The sequence below is a fragment of the Blennius ocellaris genome (genome assembly GCF_963422515.1).
Source record: "Blennius ocellaris genome assembly, chromosome: 7".
Taxonomy (NCBI): domain Eukaryota; kingdom Metazoa; phylum Chordata; class Actinopteri; order Blenniiformes; family Blenniidae; genus Blennius; species Blennius ocellaris.
Genome location: NC_137656.1, coordinates 586,495 through 600,215, shown reverse-complemented (window position 1 = coordinate 600,215; position 13,721 = coordinate 586,495). Strand labels below are relative to the sequence as shown.

Genomic DNA, 13,721 nt, shown 5'->3' with positions numbered 1-13,721 from the left:
TTTCACTGGGACTTTAAGGCTTCACCTCCACTTCTACACCAAATTTGTTGGGGGGTTTTTTTTGTTGTTTTTTTTCCTGCTGCTTTCATCTTGAAAAACTCCCCGCTTCTCCTCCAACTTGAGGAAGCAGCACGTTCCTCGACGCATGCGCAAATTACGGCGGCGCCGACTACACAAGTTTTTACATGTGCTGGGTTGTTGTTGTTTTTTGAGAGAGAGGGGGGGGGGGGGGGGATATCCCTATCTATTTGGTTTATTATTGTTTCCCCGTTTACCTCCCACTGCTCTGCGTCGTTATTCCTTCATTTCTTGGACGTTTCCAGAAGGTGTGAATTGATGGGGGCGGGGGGTGGGGGGGGGGGGGGGGGGGGCTGTGCGTGTCCTAGAATTCATATCCCCCTGTTAGCCTCTCTCTCTCTCTCTGTCTCTCTCTCTCTCTCTCTCTCTCGGGGACGCTGGCAGCGGTAGATGTGCTTTAAGTTGTGGATGCCTGCCTTGTCAGAGCCACCGGGTGTCCCCCCCCCCCCCCCCCCCTCCCCCTCTCCCCACCAAGGCAGCAGCTCACACGGGGAAGTCAGGCCACAGCGCCTCCAGCTCACCCCCCTTTCGCCCAACCAACCCAGCCCCCCCCCCCCCCCCCCCCCCCCCCCCCCATCGCCCACAACTTTGCCTGCATTTAGGGTCATTTGCTCAGTGTTACGCAGAGAGAAACAAAGGCTTTTCCGCTCCACTGACGTGTGTGTGTGTGTGTGTGTGTGTGTGTGTGTGTGTGTGTGTGTGTGTGTGTGTGTGTGTGTGTGTGCGTGTGCGTGTGCGTGTGCGTGTGCGTGTGCGTGTGCGTGTGCGTGTGCGTGCGCGTGCGTGTGCGTGTCTGAAATCTCTGCAGGGCTGAAGGAAAAATGACAGTAAAGCGTTTTTGGTTCATCTCAACCTGAACGGTGATTCTGGAATCTTCCCTTTGTGCCTGGAGAAGCTTGTGTGAGATCAAAATCTGTTGGGAGGAAATAAACGAGCGGATCTTTTTTACTCAGCCGGCCAAGTATCAAATCGTCGTTGTTGAGAAATATTGTTTTTGACAACAACTGCACATGAACTGCATTTCCATTACTTCACTTTGAGGTTAATTCGAGCAAACTTCAGTATTGAGGATTCTGCGCTTGTGAATGACGACGATGCTGGGACCACAACTTCATCCAGGACGACGACTCCGGTCAGAGAGCAGATATGGACACCAGGTGTTGACGTTATCCCTTTTAGTAGAATCAGCTGGCAGTACACAGAACGTGTATTCCCGACGAATGATGAACAATGAATGGATAACGAATGAACGATGAACGAATGAATGTAGAATGTAGAATTAATTGTTTTTCTGTAACACACAAAGAACCTACAAATCAATAACCGGTAGTAATAATACTCCATAAACTGAACTAAATCCCTTATGGTGTCACACACGTGCAGAGTTAGCCGATTAGCATTAGCGTCATTCACATCCGAGCTAGCTGACACGGAGCTGCTAGCAAACACACATCTACCGACCTAAACGCTGAATATGAACTCTTGTAGGCTTGGCGACTGTTAAGGACTCACTTCTTCACGAACGCATTCAACATGTAACGAGGGGTTCACTACCGTCTTATTACTACTAGAGAAACTCCGTTCAACCGGACGTAACACGAGGACCCCGTCACCTGACCGGGCTGTCCAAAACAATGCCTGACGAAAACCCCTATTCTAGCGGAACACACAATACACTTCACAGGGAATTTGTAGCACTCAGGTTCCTGATTGGTGCTACTGATGGTTAATGGAGGGATGGATGGATGATAGAGGGAGGGATGGATGGATGTAGTGTAATATCAATATCACAAAGTTGAATGAGTAATGATCATTTCTCCGTGAAAATGGTTTCTGTCAAGACGTACAGACACGAGGTCTTCATTGGCTCGTCGACACCAAAACACTGCAGTGGTACTGATGGATTGTACTCCAGTACCACCAGTCAGTGTCCGGGTGGGTCGATCTCATTACAGAGTCCAATGTGTGACGGGTTTCCTCTCGACGTGATCCAACTGAGAATCGGCTCCTCGGACGCTTAATCACCTGGACGCTTCGGGTCGACGGCTCACAGGTTCAGGAAATCCCCCCGGGGGGGGGGGGAACTCTGAGCAGCTTCAGGAGATGTAGAGTTTCTTTATGAGACAACAGGAAGGAGAGGAATTGCTAAAGACTGAGCTTGCATTCAGAGAAGCTTCTGTTTACGATGATATATAAGCCTTTCAGGCCGCCAGCGTCAATAAATGAATACGATTCGCTCGTGAGCCGATGAGGAAAACAATGTCAGGTTTAACTTACCGACTCTTGGCTTCTGCGCCTACGAAACTCACTGTGAACCAAACCCACAGGTGGGATTTGAACCCGCAAACCATCCATCCTTCTTCAGTTATCTTCTACCCAAACCAGGGTATGAATCCCTACCCTTTACCTGAACCAGGGTATGAATCCCTACCCTTTACCTGAACCAGGGTATGAATCCCTACCCTTTACCTGAACCAGGGTATGAATCCCTACCCTTTACCTGAACCAGGGTATGAATCCCTACCCTTTACCCAAACCAGGGTATGAATCCCTACCCTTTACCTGAACCAGGGTATGAATCCCTACCCTTTACCTGAACCAAGGTATGAATCCCTACCCTTTACCTGAACCAGGGTATGAATCCCTACCCTTTACCTGAACCAGGGTATGAATCCCTACCTTTACCCGAACCAGGGTATGAATCCCTACCCTTAACTCGAACCAGGGTATGAATCTCTGCCCTTTACCTGAACCAGAGTATGAATCCCTACCCTTTACCTGAACCAGAGTATGAATCCCTACCCTTTACCTGAACCAGGGTATGAATCTCTACCCTTTACCTGAACCAGAGTATGAATCCCTACCCTTTACCTGAACCAGGGTATGAATCCCTACCCTTTACCTGAACCAAGGTATGAATCCCTACCCTTTACCTGAACCAAGGTATGAATCCCTACCCTTTACCTGAACCAGGGTATGAATCCCTACCCTTTACCTGAACCAGGGTATGAATCCCTACCCTTTACCTGAACCAGGGTATGAATCCCTACCCTTTACCTGAACCAAGGTATGAATCCCTACCCTTTACCTGAACCAAGGTATGAATCCCTACCTTTACCTGAACCAGGGTATGAATCCCTACCCTTTACCTGAACCAGGGTTTGAATCCCTACCCTTTACCTGAACCAGGGTATGAATCTCTACCCTTTACCTGAACCAGGGTATGAATCCCTACCCTTTACCTGAACCAGGGTATGAATCCCTACCCTTTACCTGAACCAGGGTATGAATCCCTACCCTTTACCTGAACCAATCTTTTGATTTATTCTTGCTCGTGTGGACTTGTTGGGTTTTTCTCGGTCAACCTGCCTTGAAATGGCGGTCGGTTGTCTACAAATTAAATAGAATTGAACAGACGACCAGGCACATTCACAGTTTTGCTAGCCTCTCTCCCGCCGCTGGCCTCAGTCAATCACATTCAGCCATTAAGGTTCACTCCAACACGTGCGTCAGTGTGTGTGTACCCTCGGTTATTGATGTGGTTTCCATCAATGGTTCCATTTGCATGTTTCCCCGGGGCAGACGAGGTTGTTGCGTGTGTGTGGCGAGTGTAAGTATGTAAATATAGGGGCACATCCTCGCCGCCGCCGCCACCGCTCTCAGAGCACGTCACACCCCGAGGGCGATGTTCCGCCGACGCCACGCGAGGTGCTTCATCTCCATCGGGAACCATTTGGGTTTAGCGCGTCCTCTCCGCGGACGCCGACCGCCTGTCCCACTACCGTCCATCGGTACGAGGCGCCGTCGCCTCCCGACGTCGGTGAACAGAGCCGTCGAACGGCGGCGACACTCGTCACCCGTCTCTCCTCAAAATAAACCGAGAGAATTCAATTTCAGGGTCGGGGGAGGGGAACCAATTAGCTCGCTGTGGTCGGCGTTACTAATGAGGGATCGATACTTCGATACGTCTCTAACAACCCGGCGCCGCTCCCATTTGCTGACGCAGCGACAACAGAAACGGGAAAACCTCCGACTTAACGCTCGTCTTCGTTCGGCGTCTTTACTCCCTGCTCGTCTTCCCTCCTTTCTTTGGCTGCGCGTTCGTCTCGTCTTCCTCAAACCCAGAATGAAGGGAACGTGGCGTGGCTCCTCTCTCCTTCTTCTACATCCAGGAGAATCAGCCGTGCAGCTTTTTCACCGAACGACTGAATCCGTCACGCTTTAACCATGTTTAGCATGTCGCGTCGACGGTGTAAGCGGAAATGTACCGCGCTACTCCCGTGACCTTTTGTAGGTTATGGTACTCGCTCAGAACGCCCAGTTCCAGTACGATTGGAGGATCGTGGCCTCGAGGCCCGAGCAGAGCCAAAGGTCATTGACCACAAAACTCTATAGCATGTAGCATGTAGCATGGCTGCTCCAAGTATCTCCGGTGATGGAGTTGCTGCTGATTAAGTTGCGTCACAAAATACTCGCCAGGTTGTACCGAAGGGCGAAGGACAAGAAGTCTGTGTCGTCACGGTGACGACACCGTGGTCGTCGAGGGAAGGTCCTGAGATCTGTCGACCGGAACCTTCCATTCTGCAGAAACATCCGCGGGGAGCCAGATTCCCAAAAGATAATTGAAATGGATTAAAAACTGCGGCGCAACGATGCGATTCCCGGAGAATGAAGGTTGATGTTGTGACACAACAAAAAAAAAATCTATCGTGTTACAAAAGCTTTGACACGCTGGTGATTCTATTCTGTGGTTGAAGTCCTGAGGGGCAGACGCTCGTTAAATCTATAATAGTTTGTTTTGTTTACCTTTTTTTTTTTTGCTGTGGAACAAAAAGATTTTACGTTTTGCATTTGGGGTATAATTATAATTAATTGGCGATATCGTTTATTAACTCCGGAAAACTCCCAAAACGCAAGACTCGTTTTTTACATTTCCACTTGAAGGCGTGGCCTAAATGTTCCCCTTCGTTTCCGAACATTCTGGAAACTTTCTTTTTTTACAAAATCTTCTCAAACCTGCAACTGCAATCTGACGTTTTGATTTATAATTAAAGGAGTCGCTTCCTCCAGCTCTTCAACTCATCCAAACTTTCACATCAGATAAAAAAAAAAAAACAACCTTTAATATGGAATATTCTTCCTGCATCGAACGAGAGATAAATCCTCATTATCATCATCTCAGGGCAAAATGAAAAACAAAGTGGGTTTTTCATTTCTTCTTACGATCAACACAACATCAAACCGGAGCGTCGGTCGGATCTTTATCGACTCTCGATGCAGAGCAGCCCTCGGGTTCCCGCCAACGCCCGGAGCGTTAGCCTGGCTAACGAGCAGCAGCATGAAGGAGCCGCTCAGACGCGTTAGCGGCGCGACTTCAGGCGTCGCTCCTCGACGTGCTCCGTCTAAACACTCCGGAGCTCCGCTTTATCTTCTATTTGTTTCTGAAGTGATAAGAAGCTCCGTCACACCCCGGAGCTCCGGGCGTTTTCGGCGAACGCACCGGAGTGTCAAACCTCCGCCGTCGAAAGACATCAAAGCCGCCTGATGTTTGGCTTTGACTTTGGCTTTGATGTTTGGCGAGAAGATCCACAGTTAAGTAAACGTTGGTGTTTGTATAGATTCATCATCCTGCTCTGAAGGAGACGGACCGAAGTGACGCGAACACACGATGTGTGATCCTCGCTTTAGCTTTACCGCCGCAGCAACTGCTACCGTATCTTCCAGACGAAGACAATCCAACTTGGTGGTTTTGTTTTGACAGTCACCATAATAACAATCCAACTTGGTGGTTTTATTTTGACAGTCACCATAATAACAATCCAACTTGGTGGTTTTATTTTGACAGTCACCGTATTAACAATCCAACTTGGTGGTTTTATTTTGACAGTCACCATAATAACAATCCAACTTGGTGGTTTTATTTTGACAGTCACCGTATTAACAATCCAACTTGGTGGTTTTATTTTGACAGTCACCGTATTAACAATCCAACTTCGTGGCTTTATTTTGACAGTCACCATAATAACAATCCAACTTGGTTTTATTTTGACAGTCACCGTAATAACAATCCAACTTGGTGGTTTTATTTTGACAGTCACCGTAATAACAGTCCAACTTGGTGGTTTTAATTTGACAGTCACCATAATAACAATCCAACTTGGTTTTATTTTGACAGTCACCGTAATAACAATCCACCTTGGTGGTTTTATTTTAACAGTTACCGTAATAACAATTCAACTTGGGAGTTTTATTTTGACAGTTACCGTAATAATAATCCAACTTGGTGGTTTTATTTTGACAGTCACCGTAATAACAGTCCAACTTGATGGTTTTATTTTGACAGTCACCGTAATAACAATCCAACTTGGTGGTTTTATTTTGACAGTGACCGTAATAATAATCCAACTTGGTGGTTTTATTTTGACAGTTACCGTAATAACAATCCAACTTGGTGGTTTTATTTTGACAATCAATGTAATAATCCAACTTTAAGGTTTTATTAAGACGGAAGAACAAAGCGGCAGGACGACGGTTGGAGCGTCCCTCTGGGGGTGTCGTTGACGGGTCCGTCCACCACCTGCTTTAATGTGCTCTCACCCTCCCCCCCCCCCCCCCCCCCCCCCCCCCCCCACACGAGCAAAACACGCCGCATACAAATGATGGCGTCTTCAAAGCGTGTGACGGGGCCCTTTAATCAGCCCTGACGCTTCCCCTCATTGCGATTCACACAACATATTTACTCCGCGATCGAGTACGAAAGCAAATTTGTGTTGTAGCATTTGTTTCCTGTGCCGTTAGGCCGCCGAGCTTAAATAAATAAATTAATAAATAAATAAATAGATGAAGAGTGCAGCTGTAAATGGGACGTGGAAGCAAAACGGCCTCTGGGGTCTTTCGAGGGGAAAAAAGCATCAGTCAGCCTGGATTTTGGGTTCCATTCCGGCTTCTTCAGAATTTACATTTCAAAGAAGAAAACGCTGAACGGAAAGGAAAAAAAACATGTTTCTTTTCTCCGGTGTCTTTATAATTGTTTGACTCGTCTCGTAGGTCGATTGTAGAAATCAGGGAAGTGAAGACGCATCGTGAGACGGTTGGAAAATCAATACAGACGCCTCTGGGATTAAATAGGTGGAATAAAGAAATGCAAACAACAGAGGGCGCCATCGAGTTCAACCCGTTGTCTTTGAACGATTTCCTTCTTTGACAAACACGTCATACGTTTGGTAAACCATCTTTTTTTCGCCAATGGAAGGTGGATGAGAAGGTTTTTGTCTGCGTGTTTATTTATTGCTTTGTATGAATGTATTTTACCAACATTTCGTAAAAAAAAACGACTCACCCGAATTGCACGAAATCTTCAGGGAGGATTTGTCGTCACCATAGAACCAATCGGTTAGACTTTGGGACGTCAACGGCTAGCCGTTTCCGAATAACTCCCCAGAAAGTGTTAAAATGAGATGAGAGGAGATCAAAGGAGATCTGTTGCTGATAGGAGCTAAACGGCTATCGTGCTACCAATGCTAACTAATTTCCGCAAATATGGCGAAGCTCTGTGTTCTACCGAGTGTAGCTCTAGTTTATTCCTTCGTTGGTTTGAAGCCCACGACGCCGTCGGTGTGAGTTTGTGCTTAACTGTAGTTAAAACTCAATAAAGTCTTTTGTACCGTTCAACTCGGAGTTGATCTCTCGTGTTATTCGAAGCCCTGCAGCTTCTTCACACGAGGATCTAATGAGTCGTGTCGTCCTGCGTGAATCCCACGACCCAACGCCTCGATGTAACGCCTCGATGTAACGCCTCGATGTAACGCCTCGATGGGAAGTTACGACATAACGCCGCGACGCAACGCCGCGACGCAACGCCGCGACGCAACGCCGCGACGCAACGCCGCGACGCAACGCCGCGACGCAACGCCGCGACGCAACGCCGCGACGCAACGCCGCGACGTGCAGTGCGGTGAAGACGTGTTCGTAGTGACGTGTGGACGGAGTTTCTTTCTGGAGGCTGGAAAACGTTGCGACTCTCCAGAAGCTTCTTTGTGACGCGGCTGCAGGTTGATGAGCTGCTAAACTCTAAACTCACCACAACTTCTTCCTCTTGCCTGAAAACTGCGCAGGAGTTTTACACTTTAGACTCTTGATGTTGACGACGGCGTTACGACGTGGCCGTGGTCTGATGGATCCTCTGTGCCGGCGGCTGATTCCTCCAGTGATTCGCCTCTGAAGGACGCGGATTGAGAAAAGTACAAATCTTCAAATGTGACTCGTCCTTGAATTGAAGTTGTTTTTTCTTAAGCAGTTCGACGACTGGAATATTTGAATATGTTGAAAGGACAGCAATGTTAAAAGGCGTTCTTCTTCTTCTTCTGCTTCTTCTTCATGAGTAATTCAAGGTGCAGCTGGTGTCGGTTACGCTGCAGCTCGACCTCCGCCGGCCCACATTAACCACACAACCTGGCCGCCGCCGCTCCTCCGGCGCCGCCGCGCCAACGACTCGCGTATTCCTGTGGCGTGTGACAAATTGTGTCAGCACATTGCTCCAGTGAAGCTTTTTTTTTTTTTTTTTTCTCTCTCTCTCTCTCCTCCATGCATAATTCATGCCGGAGCACACATTCATTCCCCCACATGGACATTCTCAAATCCCTTTGAAGTTAATTCCCTCTTCGTGATAAACAGCTCCCGATGCGTTGCAGCCTGTGATTGTGTGTGTTGGAAGGAGTCACCTGTCCCAAACCATTTTGCAGTACAACGCCGCAACGCCGCACAGATTTGCATCTCATAATCCACCGTAAAAAAAAAAAAAAAAAAAACCAAAAAAAACCCCAATCCTGCACAGTTGCCAGGCTTTACGGCTGATACTGTGACTGGAGGTCGTCCACTGACGTTTAGAAAAGCTGTCGACGTCGACGGCAAGCAGATTGTTGAGGATCTTCTTGCTGCACGCTCTTATTCTGGAGGAAAAATAATAATCCCTGCAGGAAGACGATCAACACAAGTCACGTCTCTGCTAGCGGCGGATTTTAGTCTTGTTTACATGACGTTTCAAGTGAAAACATCATTTCTGTATTTTCTTCATTACGGTAAAGTTACAGTCGCGGCGTCACGTTGCGGATTCATGTCATAACTTCATGTTGTGGCGTTCCGTTGCGTCGCGCCGTTGCGTCGCACCGTTGCGTTGGGGTATCTTCGAGGTGTTGCGTTGCGTCGCGCCGTTGCGTTGCGTCGCGCCGTTGCGTCGCGCCGTTGCGTCGCCCCGTTGCGCCGTTGTGTCGGGATTGCTTCGGGGGTGGTTCGGGTGTTACGTCGAGGCGTTGCGTCAAGCTGTTGCGTCGGGGTTGCTTCGGAGCGTTGCGTCGCGCCGTTGCGTCGCGCCGTTGCGTCGCGTCGTTGCGTCGCGCCGTTGCGTCAAGGCGTTACGTCGAGGTTGCTTCGAGGCATCACGTCACGCCGTTACGCCGGGGTGTTGCGTCGCGCCGTTGCGTGCGTCACGCCGTTGTGTCAGGGTTGCTTCGGTTGTGACGTCGAGGCGTTGCGTCAAGGTTGCTTTGGAGTGTCGCGCCGTTGTGTCGCGCCGTTGCGTCGCGCCGTTGCGTGGTTACATGGAGGCTTTAAGACTAATCCTCTGTTCTACCATTATTTGATCTATTGGTTCCCAAATATTCTCCCAAACCGCCAAACGTCTCCGACACTCAAACTTCGGGACGAGGAACGTAATTCGTCATCGGGTCAGAACTTCCTCAGTTCAGATCTTTTTCCGTCTCACATGCGAGACGCAGTCGTTCTCGGCGGCGGCGGTCGCTCCTGTAGAAACGGGAAGCAAAGAGAAAATGTGAGCGACAGGCAATCAAACCACGGAGGGTCGGGAATCTCATCTCGCATCCAGCGACCCCCCGGGGGGCGGCGGCGAGAGCGAGAGAAGAAGAAGAAGAAAGCAGGTGAGCTGACAGGCAGCGGCCCCACGAGGAGCTCCAGAGTTTCTCCTTCTGCACCCGGGAATTAATTAAGGCCTTGATGATCGAGGGAAATGAGGCTGATTAAAAAAACACCAAAAAAAAAGACAATCTCCCCCCTGTGGTTTTGCCTCTTTTGTCCTTCCTAACATCGATACTCCCCCCGTCTCACACACACACACACACACACACACACACACACACACACACACACACACACACACACACACACACACACACACACACACTCGTTCGCGCTGCTGAAAATCACTGAGCTGTTCTATGGGAAGCTTTTGCCTCAGTTGTTTTATAATTAATTGTAAAAGAATCTTTGAAAAATTAGATCTTAAATTTAAAAAATACATAAAACATTTTAAATAAATAAAACTTTTTGGAAAAAGAATGAAAGTTAAAAAACATTATGCAAATGAGGTGGTTAGCGTGCGAGGCCGTGAGCAGGTGGCTGGACGGAGTTGAATCATTTTCGAATAAAAAAAAAAAAAAAAAAGTTCTGGCCTTTGTAATAGAAAAACACAGTATTTTATTACATCATGTGGTGAAAACTAGAAAAAAAAAACTCAATGTTCAAAAAGGATGTCAGGAAGAAGTGCAACTTTTTAAATCCTTCCCCTTTTTATCTTTGTCTTTGCAAATCTCACAAAATATATACATTATATTTATTATTCTTTTAAATATTTCTTAATCTACATAGATGTGATTCTATCCTACATGATTTATAAGGACAGTTGTCCCATTAACACCATTACTTACAAGCCCTTTGATGATCCTTTCATCTCTCTACATAAATCCTTTCATCGTTTTATTCCATATTAATACGTAATGTATTTTACCAACTTTTCACATAAACGACACCTGAATCACGTGAAATCTTCAGCGATGATTTGTCGTCTTCCAAGGACCCGTCGGGGAGATTTTGCACGTCATTAATTTGTTGGCGAGTTCAACTCCTGATTGTCGTCGACTCCCAGTTAGACGTTAGCAGTTAGCGCTCTGTTAGCGCTCTGTTAGCGCTGCTCAGTGTGTGTGTGTTGCTGACTCGTATTGTAGAGTAGCGAGAAATAGAAATCCACTCCCAACAGTATCCGTAACGCGGATCTACGTTTCTTTTTTCTGTAGTTGTACGACCCGGTTGGAAGCAGAACTCGTGCGTCTCAAGCGGCGGCGGCAGCAACTTCGTGAGCCGCCGCCGCCGCGTTCTGCCACATTAAGCCTTCAAGTCAAATCAGCGCGGCAGTTTGTCGTTGTTGTCGTCGTTGTTGTTGTTGTTGTTTTTTACCTCACGGGACCGACTCAGCGGGAGGCCCCGTTTCTTCTCCTTGCTTTCACCTCCAGACGACATGAAGCAACAACCCCCACGATGCCGGCGGGAGCGAAGCCGCATTGATTATGTGCAGCGAAAACAATGCTAATCGCGTCTGCTAGCCGTCGATCTGTGATGTTCCCGCCACGTGTTCCCGCCGTGGCGCCGCCGCAAGACGCCTCCCGATTTGTTTCCATGGGGGATGATAGAGTGCGGGCGCCGCGCCGCAGTCGTTTGTGGCGACGGACAAGCTCCCGTGTTGTTTTTATTTCTTTTGTGTGGCGGCCGCCGCACCGCCGCGAGGCTCCGGCGCCTCGTTCGCCTGGCAACAGGTGACGATTTCAACAAAAACGATTTAATTTGAACACTCCCAAAACGTCTCCCTTTGTTTCCATGGAGACGGGAGTGGGAGCTTTTTCAAAGAGTTGCATTTTCCCTCGTTTCCATAGAGACGAAGTCTGAACGCGTTTTCAAAAAGTTGCATTTTCAAAAAGTAGCATTTTCCCTTGTTTCCATAGACGAAGTCTGAACGCGTTTTCAAAAAGTTGCATTTTCCCTCGTTTCCATAGAGACGAAGTCTGAACGCGTTTTCAAAAAGTTGCATTTTCCCTCGTTTCCATAGACGAAGTCTGAACGCGTTTTCAAAAAGTTGCATTTTCCCTCGTTTCCATAGACGAAGTCTGAACGTGTTTTCAAAAAATTGCATTTTCCCTCGTTTCCATAGAGACAAAGTCTGAACGTGTTTTCAAAAAGTTGCATTTCGCTCGTTTCCATAGAGACAAAGTCTGAACGTGTTTTCAAAAAGTTGCATTTCGCTCGTTTCCATAGAGACAAAGTCTCAACGTGTTTTCAAAAAGTTGCATTTTCCCTCGTTTCCATAGAAACGAAGTCTGAACGCGTTTTCAAAAAGTTGCATTTTCCCTCGTTTCCATAGAGACAAAGTCTGAACGTGTTTTCAAAAAGTTGCATTTCGCTCGTTTCCATAGAGACAAAGTCTGAACGTGTTTTCAAAAAGTTGCATTTTCCCTCGTTTCCATAGAGACGAAGTCTGAACGCGTTTTCAAAAAGTTGCATTTTCCCTCGTTTCCATAGACGAAGTCTGAACGTGTTTTCAAAAAATTGCATTTTCCCTCGTTTCCATAGAGACAAAGTCTGAACGTGTTTTCAAAAAGTTGCATTTCGCTCGTTTCCATAGAGACAAAGTCTGAACGTGTTTTCAAAAAGTTGCATTTGGGAGGGATCGTTTCCACAGAGTTGGAGAATTTATTATAATTTTTTTTTTTTGCATTTTCCCTAATTTCAATAGAGAGACTCAAGGTTTTTCAAAAAGGTATTTCCCTTTGTTTCCATAATGACGAGGGTCAGAGCATTTCCCCAAAATTGTGTTGTTGACAAGTTGGAACATTTTTATTTGTAATTTTTTTCCATGGCCATGAAATGATGATGTCATCAGGAGGCCTCCTGTCGCTCAAAGACCTCAGAAAGTCTGGAAACGACTGCAGAGCCTCAGCTGGCGATGAATGAACAGAATAAAACGAATGAAAACAAAAACGAATGAAAACAAAAGAATTTAACTTCTGAAGTGTCTTTTCTTTCACTGCAGCTGAAGCTCGTTCTTCTCGTCGGTTCTGTGGATTCATGTGTTTCTAATATAGTTCTAACTGTTTTTTTCTCTGTTTGTTTTCCCTCCCTCTCTCTCCCTCTCCCTCTCTCCCTCTCTCTCTCTCTCTCTCTCCCTCTCTTCCAGTCTGAAGAACCAGATATGTGTCCAGTGAACGTGGGACGTCGAATAAAAACCCAACTATTGGATTGATGTCAGACAAGCTGTGTTCAGCTTGCCCTGCTTTCTTTCTTTTATTTTTTTCCCTTCTTTTTTTTCTGTCTCTGCCCTTCTCTCTCTCTCTCTCTCTCTCTCTCTCTCTCTCTCTCTCTCTCTCTCTCTCTCTCTCTCTCGTCACGGAGGAGAATCAAGACCTTTTGTTTTTCTTTATTAGTTTTTTTTTCCACCACTCTCTCACTCCAGCTCCGTCCTCCACCTCTTCCATTCCTCTCTCTCTCTCTCTCTCTCTCTCTCTCTCTCTCTCTCTCTCTCTCTCTCTCACGACAGCCTTTCTGAAAAATGCATGGACTAGATTATTCTTCTTTCCAACTCGTAGGAGGAATCAACGGTTCCTTTTGCTTTTATTTGAATTGAACGGAGTCGAATTTGACAAACGGGCAAACATCGCGGTTATTTATTGATTTTATTGTATTTGATTATTTTTTTTTAACATTGTCGGCTTCAAATAAGATTAAACTGATGTCTTTGCCCTTGAATCTCTGAACGGCACACACACACACACACACACGCACACACACACAGTGTAACGTCGCGA

General features: G+C 47.0%; 1 protein-coding gene across 1 annotated transcript in view; it reads left to right on the top strand.

The window, feature by feature from the left end:
* Positions 1–13,121, top strand: part of zmat4a (zinc finger, matrin-type 4a) — a gene marked incomplete at both ends in the record, with an annotated part of 97,197 nt that extends 84,076 nt beyond the window's left edge. The window contains 1 exon segment of the mRNA XM_080499680.1: positions 13,094–13,121. Within this exon segment, the coding sequence (XP_080355806.1) occupies positions 13,094–13,121 (28 nt within the window).
* Positions 13,122–13,721: the final 600 nt, after the last annotated feature.